Source organism: Diachasmimorpha longicaudata, chromosome 11, assembly GCF_034640455.1.
Source record: "Diachasmimorpha longicaudata isolate KC_UGA_2023 chromosome 11, iyDiaLong2, whole genome shotgun sequence".
In the NCBI taxonomy this organism is placed as follows: Eukaryota; Metazoa; Arthropoda; class Insecta; order Hymenoptera; family Braconidae; genus Diachasmimorpha; species Diachasmimorpha longicaudata.
The window spans coordinates 5,585,632-5,604,548 of NC_087235.1; the positions used below are offsets into that span (position 1 = coordinate 5,585,632).

Sequence of the window (18,917 nt, forward strand, 5' to 3'; positions counted from 1 at the left end):
GTAAACTACCATTCAATGATCACAATCCGGAATTTCTAACCGAGCTAATAGACCTTAAAGTGTAATCTATTCGTCTTTGAGAATCATTATGCCTCTCTCGTTCGACTGTCGCGCAAATTTCTGAATAGTTATAGACGGAAGTCCAATGATTATAGTCAAGGAATCGGACAATTAAATTTCAATATTGTTTCCAAGTACGAAAAATCGAATCGTCCGCGTTTTTCACTCGCACATGAGCGGAAAATATTTTGTAAAAAATTACAGAACTTGAAGTTCACTCAATAATAACAAAATTGATTTGAATATTTTATGTGACGGTATCGTAATTTTTTACATGGGATTCAGATACTGTTTGAAATAAAGTGACCGAAAAGCCCTCGGCATTATTCTTCAATATAGGATCTAGAGCTTATCTGATGGCTTTTAAAAGTTTCATTTTTATCTTCTCCTAATGTAGAATGAAAGAACAATAAAAAAAAGTTGAAAAGAGAATTCCAAAACTTGTAAAAAGATTTTATGTCCACTTCCTTCGCTATTAACCATTGATTCCGCTAAAAATCTCAAACGTTACCCTATCAGAGGCTTCAAGTCTTCCCCTCCCACTAGACAAATCGCACCGGGGACTCCACGGCCTAATCGTCAGTTGATAAAATAGAAACAAATTTCCTCGCAGTTGGTAAATTATTCTGTGATGATAACTCATTCTGGTGCAACGATGGTGCACAGCCTGTCGGTAAATGGTTGAGTGGGCTGGAAGGGATTTGGCTCTAGGAGGCCCAGGAGCCGAGAAAACCGCCAAAAACGACAAAATTCATTTTGGAATATTCCCGGGGTCTTAGAAGACTCGCAAATGAGCTGCCCCGAATGCCACGTACTTCGTGGTAATGCCTTACCAACAGACACGTTCACCATCGTATTTAATAATTCCACAAGATCAAATCCCTCTCTGCTCCATTAGTTTGTTCGATGCAATCGATTCAACGCTTAAATTTAATTCCCCTTTCGATTAATCTCCTATTTACGTAATCCCCCACACATAGGAGACAAGCGTTCAATATCCTTGATATCTCGATCATCATCATTATCACCGACGTTCCACTACCCACACCTTTCACCTACTCGCGACAAAATCCTTGCAAAAATCATTCTATCGCAAGTGCCTATACCCTTGGTCTCCACCTTCAAAGATCAATATCAAAGCTCCAGGTGTTGTACAACTCTATTCAATCCACACCAAGACAACAGCAAATCCCACGCTAAATTATGATTGACCCAATTCACCTTCCCTCAATTCCAAAGTTCATATTTGTGTTATTCAAAAATCTAAATTTTTCAATCTAACCACGTATTTACCATTCCCTCATTAGACATTTAAATTGACTATCAGACGGAAGAGAAACATTTTATTTGTTAACTCCTATTTTTCGTAATGCAAACATGGAAATTTTTCTCCTCTCATTTTTCATCCCCTAAATTTCAAAAAAATCAGTCGAAAATATTTTTTTTCGGAGGAAAAGAAAATACATTTATTTTCAAAAAGAATATTATTTTTATTCCCTGATTTTTTATCCCATGAAACAACGAAAGGAAGTCCCCTGTTTCCTTCAAACCCTTTGCCAATTAACTGCGAAATAGTTTGTCGGTGTAACATCGGCTCATGTCACAATTCTATCGATCCCTGACGATTCCCTGCGCCTCCCCACTCTGGTGGTACAATGTGGCGCGCGTCGTGAACCGCTGCTGAAACTTTTCTTCCCCTAGACAATCAGTGGCGTTTCACCGTTCGTTGCGAAACAAAGTGCAGGTAAATACGGAATTACCATTCACAGTAAATAAATAAATAACCATTCAAGTTAATTGGCGAAACGATAAGTGAAATTGATAAAAAAAACGAATGACCCTTTATTATTGATTCCTCCGCTCAATACCCAGAGTCGCCCCTATTTTTTAAATTTAAAATTAAATTGATAATGAACGGAGCTCAACGTTTCAACTCACTTGAACATTATTTCCGCTGATGTCATCACATTGTGAATTCAAATTTTCTATTGTTATAATTTTAAATGAGTGAAATTGTGCCTCAATTCATGAAAAAATGTGATTTTAATTTTTTAGAATTGTGGGAGTTGAGGAACCAGTGATTTTGCCAGTACATCAGTAAAAATGGCCGACAGGATATACAATCCTAATCCTGAGCTTGCGAAAAAAGCTCACTGCAAGAGTATGGAGCAATACAGAACGATGCACGAAAAGTAAGCAACTAAATTACTATCCAAGTTATTAAAAATTTACTAATTAAAATGTAATGAGACTGTCATCGCGATAATGGTGAAAATAATGGATCAGCTGATTGTTAAATCCTAACATCACCGAGAAAAATCATTCTCATTAGTGTCAGAGCAATTGTATTAGTTGTCCCCAAGTTATTATCTCATTGTTGACTATCGTAAAATCAAAATTCCAGGGTGAATATTACGGTTGCCTTTTCAACACTCACAAAAATAGAATCATAATATTGATCCACCCTTCCCAGTAAGTACCATCATGGTGGGGTAATTTTGTCAAGGCGAGGATAGACATTGTGCACTAGAAAAAAAAATTGTTTCTTAATTTTCAAGTGTTCAGGGGGTAATGAGGGTGCAAAGCTTAGGAGTCACGTCTGGGGTGAACTTCATTCACCAGAAAAAAATGTCAATCGTTTTGTCCCAAGAATGTTTGAACGACAAAATTTGTGTTGAATATTCATATTATGTTATGGTATATTTTAGTCGATATTAAGATGTACCAAATATTTGTAATATTATGAGTTCGGGTGGAGGTGATTCATCACTTTGTGGAGTTCGACCGTTTGATGATAATAAATACAAATGATGCAATTTTTTAATATCAAATTTCCAGATCCATTCAATATCCAGAGGCATTTTGGGGTGAAATTGCTAAACAATTTTACTGGGAGACCCCAACGTCCAATGACAAGTTTTTCTCCTACAACTTTGACCTCAACCAGGGCGACATTTACATTAAATGGATGGAAGGTGCAACAACAAATTTAAGCTTCAACTTGTTGGACAAGAATGTTAAATCTGGAAATGGAGATAAAATAGCGTTTTACTGGTGAGGATCAGCACTAAATTCTTTACGATAATAATAAACCGTGAAAAAGGGAGAAAAATTACTGAACAAACTAGATAATTGGAGAGTAAGATAATGCAGATATTTTTATTTGAACTAACGGGAAAATTTCAAGCGAAGAATTTTTCCCGTTGTAACAGTTCCCCTGGGTGAGGTAAAATTTTCATTCAATCGGGAGTTTCATTTTTTTTATTTTTAAACAAATATTTTGGATTTTTTCATCTTGGACGGTATGACAATGGTCATGAATCAATCGTTATCTTGATCAAATTTATCGATAAGCACCGGAAATTTTCAAATAATTATCTCGACGAGTGAAAATCGATGAACTATTGGCGGGTGGATGAAAGCGACGGAGGCGTTTACATTGGGTTCATTGGGATGCAAAGCAAAGGCTGACCGAAGTGTACTCGCAAGTCACTCGTTAAACTCGTGTATGTAAAACAGACCCGAGGGAGACCAAGAAGCCGAAAAAAATAATCCTCAACCCAGAATATTCGTAATTTATCGAAAAAATCGTAGATAACAAAACAAATAATTGTCCACTTATGGACAGACTAAAAATTTGAATTTCAACCGATGAAGATCTGAATGCCGAAGGTCGTACGATGCTACTCTCCTCTCTGATTCGTCGAGAGGAGCCGCGCGGTTTGAAGTGTTCACAGTGATTGGTGGAAATCTCATGGTACGACCGAAAAAAAAATATTGAACCCGAAAGTTAACTGTCCGTATCTTCCACTGACGCAATTCAAAAAAAAAAGTCATTTTCTTCTATTTTCTGACCGTCTCTGGTCTTATCATAATCTTAACAATTTTTCTTATCATCTCACTCGATCCGCAAATATAAAAAAATGCAGAGAACTTGGGGAATAAATTATCGCGAGTGTTAGCAGTGATTAATACTAAGTATAACAACTAAGTAGAAATTAATTTGTAGCGGTCAGCGAGAACTGGGTAAATTCCAAGTTCTGTTAAAAATGCGGATATCATATTGCAGAGTAAACATTATATGCGGAACCTTGACCCATAATTCCGAGGCATCAGGCGATTTTCCCCTTAATTTTTCCATATTTCTCAATTTCCAGTATTAATAATCTAAACCGAGGAAAAATTACGAGATAAATGACCACAAAAACATTGACGTGTCAGCATCAGAAATAATAAAATTAAAATTATCTTAATGATAATTTACCAACTGTGGAATCTTTACGGAGATTACGATGTTTCAAACATAATTTTACCATTTTTTTAGTGGTATTTTTATATTAAAATTTTTCATTGTCTGGAAGAACTTTTCGCAAGTTCCCCAGCTCCATTAATACGGCTTGTTTAACTGAACCGTTAGTAATTTACCGCGCTAACCCGATAATTTTTATGATACGCTTTTTCCGCGTAGATAAAAACAAACTGTTTTGTACGTAAACGACGAAGGAATCCTTGCGCCAACGGATTAAACATTTAAAAACAATGAAAAAGCATAGATTTACTGACGCCAAAGGCCATTACAATAAATAGTAAAATAGAAAATAATATAAAAATACACCGAAACTCTAACAATGCACTTTGAAATGACAAGAGCATTGGCAATTTCTCCATGACAATCGTTATGAAAATTTGCTTGTGTCCATCAACGGAGTCGTTCACCAATAACGCGCGTGGCCCATGAATGCCGAGGTAACTTGACATTTGACATTACTACTGTGTACACGCGTCAATGAAATACAACGAGACAATCGCACTTTTGACTAATCGTGAATCGTAAAAATACTGTAAATAAGAATTCTGGATATTCCAAAAAAATGGTAAATTCATTACATGCCAGAGTCAACGGCTAATGACACATTAATTTATTTATTTTTTCACAACTAATTCAACAGGGAGGGCAACGACCCGGACGATTACTCGAAGCTAACGTACAAAAAGCTTTTGCAGGAGACGTGCATGTTTGCTAATGTTTTAAAATCGAAGGGCGTGCAAAAAGGAGATCGTGTGGCAATCTACATGCCCATGATCCTTGAATTACCAGTTGCAATGCTCGCATGTACGAGAATTGGAGCTGTTCACAGTGTAGTTGTGAGTATTTTTATGTTATGAAATGAGGAGATCTTGAGCAACAATATTTTATCAAAAAAATTATTGTCATGTGGATAAAACTGCATTAATTATAATATTTTTCCCACTTCGATGAGAGAGAAAAATTATGTTTTACGAGAAAATCCACGTGTCATTGTCATTCTCAAGAGCCCTAAGACACTCATAATTGCAAACTAATTAGGCTACCCTAATTATGAATAACTCGATCGAGGAAATTTTATTATTCAAAAATAAATATTCCTCTGAAGTAACTGAATATTTGGGGAAAATATTGTTTTTGTCACTGGACAAGAATCCGACAAATATCGTACTAATCGCCCTTGGAAAATATCCTTCTAATTACCCAATTTAACAAATAATTCCCATCAGTTCGGTGGATACTCATCAGATTCATTGGCGGAACGCATGATGGACTGCAAAGCGAAAGTACTGATAACAGCGGATGGAGTTTACCGGGGTGAAAAACTACTACTTCTAAAGAACATCTGTGACGATGCACTAGCCAAGGTGAAGGCCCATGGACACGAAGTGGAGAGTTGCATTGTGGTGGCCCACTTGAGGAGACTGGCGAATCCACATGGAAAAACAACAGCTGGGGGTGAGAATGCAACTTTTCGCTTACGAAACGAGTCTCGATTTACGGTACGTAAATCGATGATGTGTTTATGAAGAATTTGTTCACTCAAAGTAGACGGACACATTGATTACAGATAAAAAAAATGGTGTTAATGGAACAAGTAATGGAGCTTCCAGTGAGCCAAGTGTCTCCTGGGACGACGACAAAGATTGTTGGTGGCACGAGGAGATGGAGGAAGCTGAACCGAGCTGTTATCCGGTCTGGGTGGCTGCTGAGGATCCCCTGTTCATCCTCTACACCAGGTGAATTGAATCGATTGGTTTTATTTTTTAAACAAGATAATTGTTTGGGACTCAATGGCCCAATAATTTCGTGAAGAGATGAGTGAACAAGACGATTTTTTTTAGTGGATCAACGGGTAAACCTAAGGGAGTTCTGCACACAACAGCTGGTTACCTAATCTATGCTGCCACGACCTTCAAATACGTTTTCGACTATAAACCTGGGGATACCTACTGGTGCACAGCGGACATAGGTTGGATTACTGGCCATACTTATGTGGTTTATGGACCCCTAGCCAACGGTGCAACATCTGTTATCGTAAGGGCTCTCGATTGATCAATATAAATTTTTATATCTCACTGTTCTTCTCCCTGAAACAATATTTCAATTACTTAATGAAATAAATTTCCATTATAATCTCCGTATTCATGTTTCAGTTCGAAGGTACACCCTTCTACCCTCACAACGACAGATACTGGTCCATAATCGATAAGTACAAAGTCAATCAGTTTTACACAGCCCCAACAGCAATCAGGAGTCTAATGAAATTTGGAGACGATCTCGTCAAAAAACACGATCTCAGTACACTGAAGGTAAGTTACGAAGTTGATGAACTAGAAAATCATTGACTCGTGAATGAACTCATTATGATTTCGCATATTTATAGTTCTATTCGACCATAATTTACGGATACGAATAAAGCAACGAGAGCCTTGACTATCGATCACCTTCTCTCGATAACACGTTAACCATTGAACACTTGATTTATGCAATATTCATACTAACAAGAACAAAACTATCAATTAAATGGATTAATGATTGTGCTCAGGTCCTTGGATCTGTCGGTGAGCCCATTAATTCCGAAGCCTGGCTGTGGTTTTACAATAACGTGGGCCATGGTAAATGCAGTATAGCCGATACATTCTGGCAAACGGAAACTGGAGGGCACGTCATCACTCCATTGCCAGGAGCAACGCCTATGAAGCCAGGTTCAGCAGTGAGTGAATTCGTAATAACCAACTGAATCCATAAAATATGGAATTTTTGATTAAACAATGAATTTTCATTATTTCAATAATTTTCCAGACATTCCCATTCTTTGGAGTTCTTCCGGAGCTTTTGGATGAGGATGGAAGAGTCATTGAGGGAGAGGGAGAGGGCTACTTGGTATTCAGAAGACCCTGGCCGGGTATGATGAGGTCTCTCTACGGTAACCACGAGCGCTTCCAGACAACATACTTCGACAGATTCCACGGATTTTATTGCACAGGAGATGGTAAGATTATCACGGAAATTATCTCATTCTTTTCTTCCTCTTCAATCTTGTCTGATTGTACTTGGAGACTAGTCCTGGTCAGTCCGGAAATGACCTCACTTTTTCTTCTTTTTGTCCTTTCCTTTTTTCCCTTTCTCCTCATTCTTCTTCTCCACAACCCCCGCTGGATTCCTGAACATTTCACCGGCATAAATAGAGTCTTTCCCCAGTTCCTCTTCGATCCTCAGAATCTGATTGTACTTCGAGACTCGTTCCCCTCGACAAGGTGCCCCAGCCTTGAACTGGCCACTAGCTAAACCCACAGCGAAATCAGCGATAAAATTGTCCTCAGTCTCGCCATAACCGGTAGAAACAACACTCGACCATCCACCAGCTCTCGCCATTTTGTGACAATCAATAGCTTCAGTTATTGTGCCAATTTGCGAGAGTCTAATGACAATAGCATTGGCACTCTGCTTCTCCATGGCTTCCTCAATTCTCTCAATGTTCATGGCTGTCAGATCATCAGCCAGAAGCTGCATGGGCTGATCTGCCAGCATTCCCCAGCCATCCCAGTCCTCTTGATCGAATGGATCCTCCAGAGAGACAATCTGAGGAAAATCCCTCAGAAGCTCCAAGTACTGATCCTTCAAAGCCTCTGTCTCCATGTAATCATCAGGATCTGACTCGTCAGTCTTGAAAGCCAGATCATACTGGCCATCTTTGCAGAAAGAACTGGCAGCCATGTCCATCCCTATCTTTACCTTGCCCTCATACCCCAAAGCTCTTATCGCATCGATTATCACTGTCAAGGCCTCGCGATCCTCTTCAAATTCCGGGGCAAAAGCCCCCTCATCCCCAACCGCAAGAGGAAGCTTCAGCTCTTGAGAATCCGCAATAATTTTTTCAATCGCTCGATAAACATCGTAACCCATTTTCATGGCTTCACCGAAGGACACAGCGCCTCAATGAATAAAAAATATAATTGATTTGAATTCGTTATCCCCAAGGTCTCCATTAATTATTCATCATTTATCAAAACAAACCTGTCGGCATAACGACAAATTCCTGACATGGCAGAGGATTTCCGGATAGCTTACCACCGCTGATAACGGTGAAAATAGGAACAGGAATGATGGGCTCTGTACTGCCAGCAATTTGGCAGATATATTTGTAAAGTGGTAGACATTTTTTTATGGCACCTGCTTTACAACAGGCCATGGAAACACCAAGAATTGCATTGGCACCGAGCTTTGACTTGTCACTAGTACCATCCAACCTATTCATCAACGAATCTATTTCCCTCTGCTGGCATACCTCCAGGCGACTCTTCACAAGTTCAGGTCCAATAATTTTATTAACGTTGTCCACTGCTTGGAGAACTGATCGGCCATTAAATTTTGATTCATCGTTATCACGAAGTTCCACAGCTTCATTGGGAATTGGTGAGTGGGTGCAGGAGACAGATGACCTTAAGAGTCCTATATCAGTGATGACATCCACCTCGAGAGTGGGCTCACCTCTACTGTCAAGTATCTGACGTGCTTTGATCTTTTCAATAGGCATTTTATTATTTATTGACCGAATGAGGAGCTACGAGAATTTTGCGAAGCGCTCTGAATGAGGGTTATTAAAAATAGTTGAAGGTTTCGCCATTGATTTTCTTTTTATCCTCCACAGGAGCTAGACGCGATGCTGATGGATACCTCTGGGTCACTGGGCGCATCGATGATATGCTAAATGTCTCAGGGCATTTAATGTCAACGGCGGAAGTTGAGAGTGTACTGACGGAGCATCAGGATGTGGCGGAATCAGCTGTTGTCAGTAAACCTCATCCAGTAAAGGGACAGTGTTTGTACTGTTTTGTTACGCCGAATGAGGGCAGGACATTTAGTAAACAATTGCAGGACGAACTCAAGAGAAAAGGTAATTTTATGTTTCAAATGGTTGGAATAAGTTTTTGTTTATTTATGAAATTCCCTTGTGTCGCGGTATTTAAAGTTGAAATTGATTTTGTCGTTCTCAGTGAGAGAAAAAATTGGACCTTTTGCCCAACCGGACGTGATACAACATGCTCCAGGTCTACCGAAAACTCGCTCAGGGAAAATAATGAGACGTATACTTAGAAAAATAGCCGTTGGCGATAGAAATGTAGGTGACGTCTCCACCCTCGCTGACGAGGGTATAGTCGATGTACTTTTTCAACTGAGGCCACAGGCCTAAGAGGTTCTGAAGTGGAAGCAGAGACGAGAGAATATGCACTAGTAACAACGATCACTGTTTAGTGAATGTATTTTTTTTTCTGGCAATTTTTTTGAAGCGGTAAACTTTTGAGAAATAATATGAAAATGTGCTTCAATGCTTGTCCATTCATGTACTGATTGCAGAGAGTGATAAAATACGAGATATTGCTGATTTACAAGAGAAATAGAATTTTAAGTGAGGAATTTAAAATGAAGAATGAATTATTAATGAAAAACGTTGAAAGTCCAGGGGCTTTAAATAGTTAAAAATAATTTACTGTTAAATGACGTTTAAATATTAAGTGCCGTTGACTGGAAATGCTACAACAGATGTTTAGATAATGTGTTGTTCAGAGGGGAAAAAATAGCTGACCACACAAATATTATTCAATGACAAAAAACGAAAGAAAGTCGATCACTACCAATAACTAAACAGAATACGCACTTGCACCAATGCACATGTGATTTAACGAGAGGATTAATTTTAAAAAGTAGCCAACAAGAAGAAAATACGACTAACAGAGCTCTATATTATACGAAATAAGAGGACAAACGAGGATAATGCAGATTAAAATTAATTCACGTCGTTCTCGATCCAGGAGACGACGAAGCAAACATATCATTCCTTGTGGAACAAATGTACTTCTAGGTGTGATAATTATTATAAGCGATAACTAGATTATACACATGTGTGATCATGAGTTAAAAATAAATATATAGAGAACACGTTGGACAATGTATATGTATATATACAAACGTTAAGACTCAATCATAATGTTGAAAGTGAAAATAATTGTCTTGTTCCTACCTTTTGGCGAAGAAAATCCCTCAGCCCATTCTCGTATTCCTTATCCTATATCCTTGTGACTCTCGGAACACAGATATGATTTTTTTCACAATAAAAAAACTTGAATGCGAATTTTTTTATAATTTCTCCTAAATCACTGGAGCACAACACAAAAACACAAACACTGCACAAAACTACACTTTTCACAAAAGCACTGCACTCGTGTCCCACTATCGGTCCAAAAATCAGCACATTGTAACTCTCACGGCAATAATGCTAATTTTTTTATAATAATTTTGAAATAAATAGAAAAAATCACCGATTTTTTTCGTAATTTTTTCGGAATCCCAGGCAAAACACACCATGGCGTCCCCACCACCGGTCTGAAAATCGCGCCGGAATAACCGGTGGGGGCTTGTTTTTCCCGTCGAAGATCAGCTGACACGACAGTGGCCTCCACCAGTCGTCACCGGGAGGGCCGACGAGTCACTCCACCCGGTAAAAACTACACACTTTGAACTTTGTTGTTTTCTCACTGAGACGCGACGGAAAATGAGGTTAAACGAGTACTACGACGTGGCCCTTGACCTGGTCAAACAGGCCGGAGCCGTGAGTGTTGTTTGATTAATTATTTGTGGCAATTATCCGTGACAGACAAATCCCGATATTAATTATATACTTCGGGATGATTCTCAAAGGCTGGGGGGGGTGCGGGAACGGACGCGCGCGTGAACAATCGGGAACGCCACGTACTAATGGCGCTGGTCGCAGTCGGGGACAAGATGGCGGACAGAATGGAGTGCGCGCGCACATCAGCCCACATTTGGCTCACGTACTGTAGGCGTTTGGCGGCCCAATCGATTGAATATTTTCCAGTTTTGTGTGTCACAAGAGCATAATAAATCTGGGTTATTTGATGACCGCGAAAATTCAGGAAGTTTTTCAGATAAACTCGATGCATTGTAGTCATTAAAAATGAATGGAGCTGATTTTTTTTCGAAGCAGAATCGAGACTTTGGAGTCGACTACTCCAATCATATTAAAAAAATTTCGATTTGAGTTTATAATAATGGCGATAAATAATGCATATATACTCTGCATAAATCTATTATCAGAATGTCAGGAAGCGAACCATTCGGTAGAAGTGATGGACGTCAAAAAAATTATAATTAATTATTCATTGAGGGGTTTTCATTATCATATGTATTAAATTCCCAGACTCCCAAGTTAATTCTCCTGTTTGTTATGACATATGTAGAAGACGTCATGCAAGTGATAAGCAATGATAATGAATACTTTTGGCCTTCAGATTATTCGAGAGAAAATCAACAGGCCAAAGGATGTGTCATTGAAGTCCTGTGATGTTGACCTTGTCACTGAGTCTGACAAGGAGGTGGAGAAGCTGTTCATGGGGGGAATCTCCTCGAGATATCCAGACCACAGGTATCAAAATTAACAACCGGAAATCAGGGTATTCGGACCATTCGGTATCTCGTGCGCAATTAAATTTTCATTAGTTTAACTCGATAGATTCATTGGCGAAGAGACCACAGCCTCGGGTGCCAAGGCCCAGTTAACGGATGCTCCGACCTGGGTCATCGATCCAATAGATGGTACTATGAATTTTGTCCACGGTCTTCCACATACTTGTATATCAGTCGCACTCCTCGTTGACAAAGTCACGGAGATGGGATTTGTCTATAATCCAGTTATCGAGCAACTCTTCACTGCCAGGAGGGGACAGGGGGCTTTTTTGAATGGAAAGCCAATTAAAGTGTCTGGGGAGAGAGGTAAAATTCACTGGCAAATCAATACCCGAGCGTTTTCAAGGATTTCTAATGCTGGAAAATATTCTTCCAGAATTGGGAAAGACTCTTCTCATGGCGGAAATGGGGACCAGCAGAAATGCCGAAAAAATGAAAGCGGTTATGGAAAATTTGCAAATTCTAGTGCCAAAAGTTCATGGGTAAGGATTACGAAGCTTTAGGATCGTTGGCAATTGAATTTCCCAATTGTTTGTCCCCATGAGACTAAACAATAACAAATAATTCCAGAATTAGAACTCTCGGTTCAGCAGCTCTGAATATGTGCATGGTAGCAATGGGAGGTGCTGACGCGAATTTCGAGTTTGGCGTTCACGTCTGGGACTTCGCAGCCGGGGATTTAATTGTCCGCGAGGCTGGTGGGGTAGTGATAGACCCCGCAGATGGGCCTCTCGATCTCATGAGCGGTAGAGTCCTCTGCGCCTCTTCCATGGAAGTTGCCAAAGAAATAGCAAAGCTACTCGTGCAGTATTATCCCGAGAGAGATTAAACATTTCACATGAAACATATGTGAAGATAGTCCGGGAAATTTGTAAACTGTTGTGAACTCGAAGCATTTATCAGTCATCTCTTGAAATCCAAAGATACTTATTTTCATTCGATGTACTTAATGAATTAGAAATACACATTCTACTCAATAAACTGGTAGCAATGAAATTTTTCTGACCAAGTGATGAGTCAAGCTGTTTATTCCTTAACTATAAAATAATCCAGATAATCCATAATAGTCAGGTACACGCTTACGTAATTTAATTAAATCCTCTTCTCAACCGAGTTTACATTATTCCACCTGAAAACTCAAAATTTCGTGAGTTAAATCATTTCCCACTGAGAGGTGAATTCTGCAAGTCACAATTTACATAAGTACACAATCTGCAATCAGAGATATCAACTCATGCACTGTCTCTCTCTCGCTCTCGCCCTCTCCCGCCTTTTCCCACAATACGAGACGTGACTTACAGACAACACCTGAGAAATTCTCTAAACAAAAAAAATTAAATGCTAAAAAAATGTAAAAAATTTGATTTAATTAATCCACATATACCATACCTGCTGACGAGACATACTTACTCACTCCCTGAAAAAACACAAGTTCCTTCAAACCTACGTAATAGACTCGCCGATGGAAAGACGACAAGCAAAAGCCCAGGAATTCTCCACAGCTCCCACGTGGCTCTCACTTGACACTCCTCAAATCCTGAACGCCTTGCCTCCCCTCCTCACAGGGAGGGCTACAAGTGAAAACATTACCAAACAGCCAATTAGATAATAAACTCATTGAATCCACCAACATGTGCAATTAAATCTCTCAAAGAAAAAAAAAAGAAGTTGATAAAAAAAAACGAATCACTCTAAAGTTCGATAACTCAATGAAACGTTTATCATTCTCGTTAAACCCCAATCGGCATTTTCATGACTCCCATTCGTTATCAATAATCCACTCGATCAATAATTCCCATCAACACTCGAGCACATGAATAAATAAAATTCGGATAATTCGGATATACTAGAATATCCCATAAGGCAGTTTCCCCATGAATACCTTGCAGCGGGAAACAGCGCCTATTATTTGGCCCTTGCTACAGTCCGCCTGCGTATAACGTTGATTCGTTATAGAAGATGACATCTGAAACATAAGCAGCAACGTACAATCTTGCCTTCGATAATCAGCATAATTATCATACCGGGAACTACGTGAATGCAAATAGTTGTTTACATTTATTCCATAAATTAGTTATCATGTATTTTTTTGTTTTTTCTTACACGTTGTTGTCACTGGACCTCTCGTAATCGCCTCCAATTTTTTTTATCTCGATTATCAATCACTCAAGCGTTTTATTTCAACTACAAGCCTAATTACTATACAATTTTTTCCTTCCTTCGTCTCCAAATGTTAGTACACTAAATTCTTTATCGATTTTTCCATTTAATTTCTTTTTCCATTGTTGTTTGTCGTACGCATGCCATGTGGTTTTTAAGTGATAAAATGAGTCATGTAGCGTTTTATAGTCTCGCTCTTACGATTGTGTAAACGCGTGTGTAGTTAGTGATATATTTTTTTTCCTTTTTGCTTTCTTATGAACGTAGTAATCAACAATTCTCAAACACCTACACCCTTCCTCTAGAAATGATAGTTGAACGGAAAAATCCGAAGGATGAGCTGCAGCATCACGCAGTGCCATAAATTATAAAGAAAAATTCATTGAACAATCAGTATAATTAACGAGAAAAATCGCGATCTCTGGTGATGACGGAGAAAGAACATTTTCCTTTTATGTGTATATATATCTCATATATATTGTAGTAGTTATATCCATGATTATGCTCAATTGATGAATTTTCATCCCAAATTAATTAAATAGAATACGATAAATTCCAAGAGCGGAAAAAGAAATGGAATTCAATTTGCAACCAGTTTATAACTAAAATAATTGTTTAAAATATTGATGAGTCCTCGAGGTAGATTCGGGGAAATCAATCGTCTCTTTGCAAAAGAATAAGTGACTTCTTTTGCACGAAGTATTCAATGATATTCAATTTAAAAATAAAAAATTCAACATTAAAAATGTGTCGAAATTCAACATTAAAGAATTACGTTATTAATCCCACTGAGATAAATCTCTGTGCACGATGGCTTCCTCGGGCACTAGGGATTACCTAGATTTTTTCTTGTATAAATGGATGGGCCAGTGCATGGTTGACGGTTATTCTCTTCCCAGCGTCCAACATAAGGGTACGCTCCAGTAGATCCTTCAGTTGACCAACTTTACGATTCTGCTCGGCTGGCAGTGAATTGCCTCCCAGCTCAGCACCGAGATCACGACTCGCTGGTAGTGTCGACATTACCACGACTTTCTCCTTCAATTCAACAGAAATAGATGAAATTTATTAAAATTATGCTGCAGTCCACAAACAAATGGAAAAATTGACTTACCACTAAAAAATTTTGTCGACTTGATGTTTGAGATTTTTATTAATATTAAAAAACGTAACTTACCCGCTCTGTCACCTTATCGACTTCGTGATAAAGGAAATTGCAGTTTGTATCGAAATGCTGTTCCTTGAAAGTTCCCTTTCTTATCAATTTGTTGGGCATTTTTCCTTTGAGATCCATGAAAAATTTCAACATTTGATTGTTTGTCTTGCCTGAGAACATGATTTTTCCAGTGTAGAGTTCGTAGATGGTGCAGCCCACTGACCACATGTCAATTCCAAAATCATAAGGGATACCAAGAACTAGAACAATTTAAATATTATCACTTGCTCCAACAACATTGATAATCCTACAAGACCGGAATATAAAGAAAAAATTCAAAAGAAAAATAAACATGTCACAAATAGGAATGGAAGTGATTATGGCAATTTATTCATTTACTAATTGATGGAGAGAAAATTAATGAGTACTTACTAATTTCTGGAGCCCGGTAGAACCTGGAGACAAGATACGGCGTGACCTCATTCTCGTGTGCATGAGAGGCTGATCCAAAATCGCAAAGCTTCAGTACGAGCTTCGTCTCGCTGACTAGAATATTATCGGGTTTAATATCACCGTGAAGAATATTAGCACGTTTCAGCAGTTTCAATGCCAAAAACAGCTGTTGAGTGTATGAACGTACGGCTTTCACGTGCAGTCCGACGTCCTTCCCATATTTTTTAAGAACCTGTAAAAAAAATAAGAGCCATTAAATAAAAATAATAAATCATGTGACGAGCGAGAACATTAAATTTATGGAGTAAACTTACCTCTCTCAAATTCATTGCGAGTGGTTCAAACACCATGCACAAGTGATTCTTATGGAAAAAGTGTCTGAATAACCGTAAGCAATGGAAACGATCCTCTGGATCAGCGTCGTTGAGTTTTCTTAGGACTTCTAATTCCTTCAGTCCAGTCCTATGCCTGTAAATCAGTAAAATAAATGATTTTTCTATGACTATTTTTTTCATGATCCCAACAATAATAAATAAATCTTAAAAAATCCACTTACATGATTTCGTTGTTCCTAATAATTTTCACAGCAACATCCATGTTTCCCCTGGCAGTATCCCTAGCCCTGACAACATTACTAAACACTCCTTGTCCAGTGTACCCATAAACCACATATCGGGAGTCAAGTGTCTCGCTCACCCTGACCCTGTAATACCCCTCAGCATCGTCCCAGTTATCAGTCAAGCTCGGATTGTCCGGTCCCCCAGGTCTTTTTCCCTCCACTGTGGGGCTGTTGAAGTCAGCAATATTATCAGCTTCAGCAAACATATCCCACTCATTAGCCTTCTTCGAGACTGTTTTTTCCTCCTTCCCGCCATTTTTCTCCTCGCTCTCCTTCTCCTCTAATTTCTTATTCTCCTTATTCTCTGGAGCGTCATCGAACCTAGATTTTCGTCTCTTCCCAGTCAGTGGTGATTTCTCCCTGGGCAAAGGTGGTGTGTGGCTCTCAGAAGTCGATTCGTTGTTATTCGTCACCACCTCAACGGACTTTGGAGAGGAGTTGGATTGGACAGTGACAGGGGAGGCGGCCGTGATGCTCATGTCAGCAGAGAGATTCGAGTCATCGGGAGGTCCTCCAAGTCTCTTCAGCAGTTCCTCCCTCTGTTTCCTCCGCCGTTCGATGATGGCCTCCTCGTCCTCTTCCTCCTCGATATCGATGTCCTTGATCTCCTCCTCACTGGAGCTCTCTGATTTATCAACTTTGAGGCCCTCTGATAAAGAGTCCTTGTATTTGTCACTCCTCTCACGTTTTCCATTTTTCTCCCGGTCGTCTTTCCCATACCGGCTATCCCGACGAGTTCGAGACGTCGATCGCGATCTCCTCCATCTGTCGTTTCTGTCGCGATCGCCCCTGTGGCGCGGTGAACGCGATCGCCGAGCACTTCTAGACCTCTCACGGGGCTTATCGTGATTCCTACTGTCTCTACGATCTTTGCTGGACTCCCTATCCCTGATCGACGCGTGACGATCACGAGAGGCTTGTCCATCCCTTACTTCAGCTTTGTCTCGACTACTGTGACGGTCACGGGAGCTCCTGTCTTTGCTCCGTCTGTCTCTCTCTTTGCTGAATCTCCGCTCGTTCCTCGTCTCCCTAGATCTGCAGGAATGATCAGTCTCTCGCTTTTTTGGAGATTCACGTTTCGAGTCCTTTCGTTTCTCATCATCTGTTTTTTTACGAAGTTCATCTTTTCTGAATTCCTCTTTTGGCTTTTCTCTATCCAGCTGCTTTCGATTGAATCTCTCAGGCTTTCTCTCGTCCTTTCTGGTGTCCTCCTTCGGGCGAACCTTCTCCTCACGTTTTTTGTCCAATTTCTTTTCCTTCGAGTCGTCTTTTGGCTTTTTGCTGTCACGCGTCATGTCAATGACAACTCTGCGCTCGGTTTTAATCAACTTCTTGCGATCTCGACTTCCTGATCTGCTTCTATAACGCTTTTTACGCGAGGATACTTCATCCCCACTGTCGTCCTCGACGACTATCACGTCTGGGGTCTCGGGCTTTAGGGAGTCCTCGGGCTCTGGCTCCTTATCCGTTTTTTCTGACTCATCTAAAAGGTATTGCACTAGGCAGGCTTGTAAACGCTCTTTCTGCTTCATCAGCTCTTCCAGGTCGATGTCATCCTCGATTATCGTGCAATCTACCTCGTCGGAGTCCAGGTCGACGAGCTTCTCGTCCTCGCTCTCGGTCGAGGGAATCTCCATTACATGGTCTAGCTTGCCATTCACTGGGGGAGGATCCTTTGGGACGTGGCGAATTTTTTCATCGGTCGTGCCATTCTCTTGCTCTCGTTCTTTTCGAGGCTTCTTGTGTTTTTTATGTTTTTTCCTGAGGATAGATGATTGGGGAAATTTATTTATACGAAAAAGTGGATTGGGAAGCTTAAGAATTTTTTTAAGGACAAAGGCTAAAGGCAAAATCATACTCTGAAAATTCCTTGCCACTCTTAGACTCAGGGGAATGGCTCCGAAAATCCCCTGACCCTGGAGTTCATTCTTCTCTGTGTTGCTTAATTACATATTTAATTGGTAAACAAAATTGATGTTTATCGATTTGTAGAACATTTAAAATATATTTCTAGGTCAAATACTAGGTCAAATACGAAATTGTGGGGTATTTACCTGTCTTCCCTGTCCCCCATTTTATCCTTTTTATGCTTATGATGCTTGTGTTTCCTCTTCTTTTTTTTCCTCTGCTCTGCAACGTCGGAATCATCCTCGAAGCTGTGTCCATCGCGCTTTGATTCAAGATATTCCAAATCCGACGAACTAGATCGAATGGAAATTAATTAGAGGTTATTCCAGGGTGGAATCCCACCAACGCAATGATGAAGTATTGATTTTCTAGAGGTGGACTCGATATTCAGGTAATCATCACTTATGCAAATTCATGAGAGTTATTCCAAGGAGTTAAGTACACATATTTCCCCATAATGAACGAGAAAATTTCGCTGTGCATTTCAGAGTTGCCATAGTATTTATAAACATGACAAATGCCATCGATAACGAACGTTAACGATCGTTTTTTTCGAAAAAATTAATTAGTTGGGATAAAAATACTTCCGGAAATTCACTTACCCCATTTTCTGATGTAATAAATTAACTATCGAGTTGTTATAAATTGTCAGATATCACACAAGCAAGACAGACGTTCACGTACTCGGCGGGTCATCAATCCGTCGCCATCTTGTTACATTTCGGTCGAGTGAACGTAATTGCACTACTCACTTCAGAGCGCAGTTT

At 39.6% G+C, this 18,917-nt stretch overlaps 4 protein-coding genes across 8 annotated transcripts; 2 read left to right on the top strand and 2 right to left on the bottom strand.

The window, feature by feature from the left end:
- Window positions 1-1,666: 1,666 nt before the first annotated feature.
- Window positions 1,667-10,692, top strand: LOC135167586 (acetyl-coenzyme A synthetase). Its single transcript, XM_064130914.1, has 12 exons — window positions 1,667-1,804; window positions 2,116-2,252; window positions 2,899-3,114; window positions 5,010-5,205; window positions 5,596-5,824; window positions 5,937-6,105; window positions 6,211-6,403; window positions 6,523-6,678; window positions 6,915-7,082; window positions 7,172-7,361; window positions 9,021-9,266; window positions 9,367-10,692. Exons 2-12 carry the CDS (start codon window positions 2,164-2,166, stop codon window positions 9,561-9,563), a joined length of 2,049 nt encoding a protein of 682 aa, XP_063986984.1. The 5' UTR covers window positions 1,667-1,804; window positions 2,116-2,163; the 3' UTR covers window positions 9,564-10,692.
- Window positions 7,356-8,966, bottom strand: LOC135167591 (enolase-like). The gene is made up of 2 exons (XM_064130921.1): window positions 8,387-8,966; window positions 7,356-8,304 (listed from the first exon to the last, which is right to left on the bottom strand). Exons 1-2 carry the CDS (start codon window positions 8,904-8,906, stop codon window positions 7,457-7,459), a joined length of 1,368 nt encoding a protein of 455 aa, XP_063986991.1. The 5' UTR covers window positions 8,907-8,966; the 3' UTR covers window positions 7,356-7,456.
- A 121-nt stretch (window positions 10,693-10,813) lies between the features above and the next one.
- Window positions 10,814-12,835, top strand: LOC135167593 (inositol monophosphatase 1-like). The gene is made up of 5 exons (XM_064130924.1): window positions 10,814-10,979; window positions 11,680-11,813; window positions 11,901-12,160; window positions 12,231-12,336; window positions 12,425-12,835. The coding sequence occupies exons 1-5, from the start codon at window positions 10,923-10,925 to the stop codon at window positions 12,681-12,683; spliced, it is 816 nt and encodes a 271-aa protein (XP_063986994.1). The 5' UTR covers window positions 10,814-10,922; the 3' UTR covers window positions 12,684-12,835.
- A 29-nt stretch (window positions 12,836-12,864) lies between these two features.
- Window positions 12,865-18,911, bottom strand: LOC135167585 (serine/threonine-protein kinase PRP4 homolog). 5 transcript variants are annotated; one of them, XR_010299889.1, is made up of 9 exons: window positions 18,753-18,911; window positions 18,297-18,443; window positions 16,180-18,003; window positions 15,938-16,091; window positions 15,603-15,855; window positions 15,192-15,430; window positions 14,852-15,052; window positions 13,737-13,820; window positions 12,865-13,425 (listed from the first exon to the last, which is right to left on the bottom strand). XR_010299889.1 is itself a non-coding variant. In XM_064130913.1 (8 exons), exons 1-7 carry the CDS (start codon window positions 18,755-18,757, stop codon window positions 14,852-14,854), a joined length of 2,823 nt encoding a protein of 940 aa, XP_063986983.1. In that variant the 5' UTR covers window positions 18,758-18,911; the 3' UTR covers window positions 12,865-13,820. The 5 variants fall into 5 exon arrangements, 1 of the variants encoding a protein (XP_063986983.1); XR_010299890.1 differs by having other exon boundaries at window positions 14,790-15,052; XR_010299887.1 differs by having other exon boundaries at window positions 13,958-15,052.
- Window positions 18,912-18,917: the final 6 nt, after the last annotated feature.

Coding starts and splice junctions, on each gene's coding strand:
- LOC135167586 (XM_064130914.1), top strand. CDS start 2,164: ATGGCCGACAGGATATACAATCCTAATCCTGAGCTTGCGAAAAAAGCT. Junction 5,825..5,936: donor TGGAAAAACAACAGCTGGGG/GTGAGAATGCAA, acceptor CATTGATTACAG/ATAAAAAAAATGGTGTTAAT. Junction 6,106..6,210: donor CTGTTCATCCTCTACACCAG/GTGAATTGAATC, acceptor GATTTTTTTTAG/TGGATCAACGGGTAAACCTA.
- LOC135167591 (XM_064130921.1), bottom strand. CDS start 8,906: ATGCCTATTGAAAAGATCAAAGCACGTCAGATACTTGACAGTAGAGGT. Junction 8,305..8,386: donor ATTTGTCGTTATGCCGACAG/GTTTGTTTTGAT, acceptor TTATTCATTGAG/GCGCTGTGTCCTTCGGTGAA.
- LOC135167593 (XM_064130924.1), top strand. CDS start 10,923: ATGAGGTTAAACGAGTACTACGACGTGGCCCTTGACCTGGTCAAACAG. Junction 10,980..11,679: donor TGGTCAAACAGGCCGGAGCC/GTGAGTGTTGTT, acceptor TTTGGCCTTCAG/ATTATTCGAGAGAAAATCAA. Junction 12,161..12,230: donor TAAAGTGTCTGGGGAGAGAG/GTAAAATTCACT, acceptor ATATTCTTCCAG/AATTGGGAAAGACTCTTCTC.
- LOC135167585 (XM_064130913.1), bottom strand. Junction 15,856..15,937: donor TCGCAATGAATTTGAGAGAG/GTAAGTTTACTC, acceptor TTTTTTTTACAG/GTTCTTAAAAAATATGGGAA. Junction 15,053..15,191: donor TCGATAAGGTGACAGAGCGG/GTAAGTTACGTT, acceptor GTTGAATTGAAG/GAGAAAGTCGTGGTAATGTC.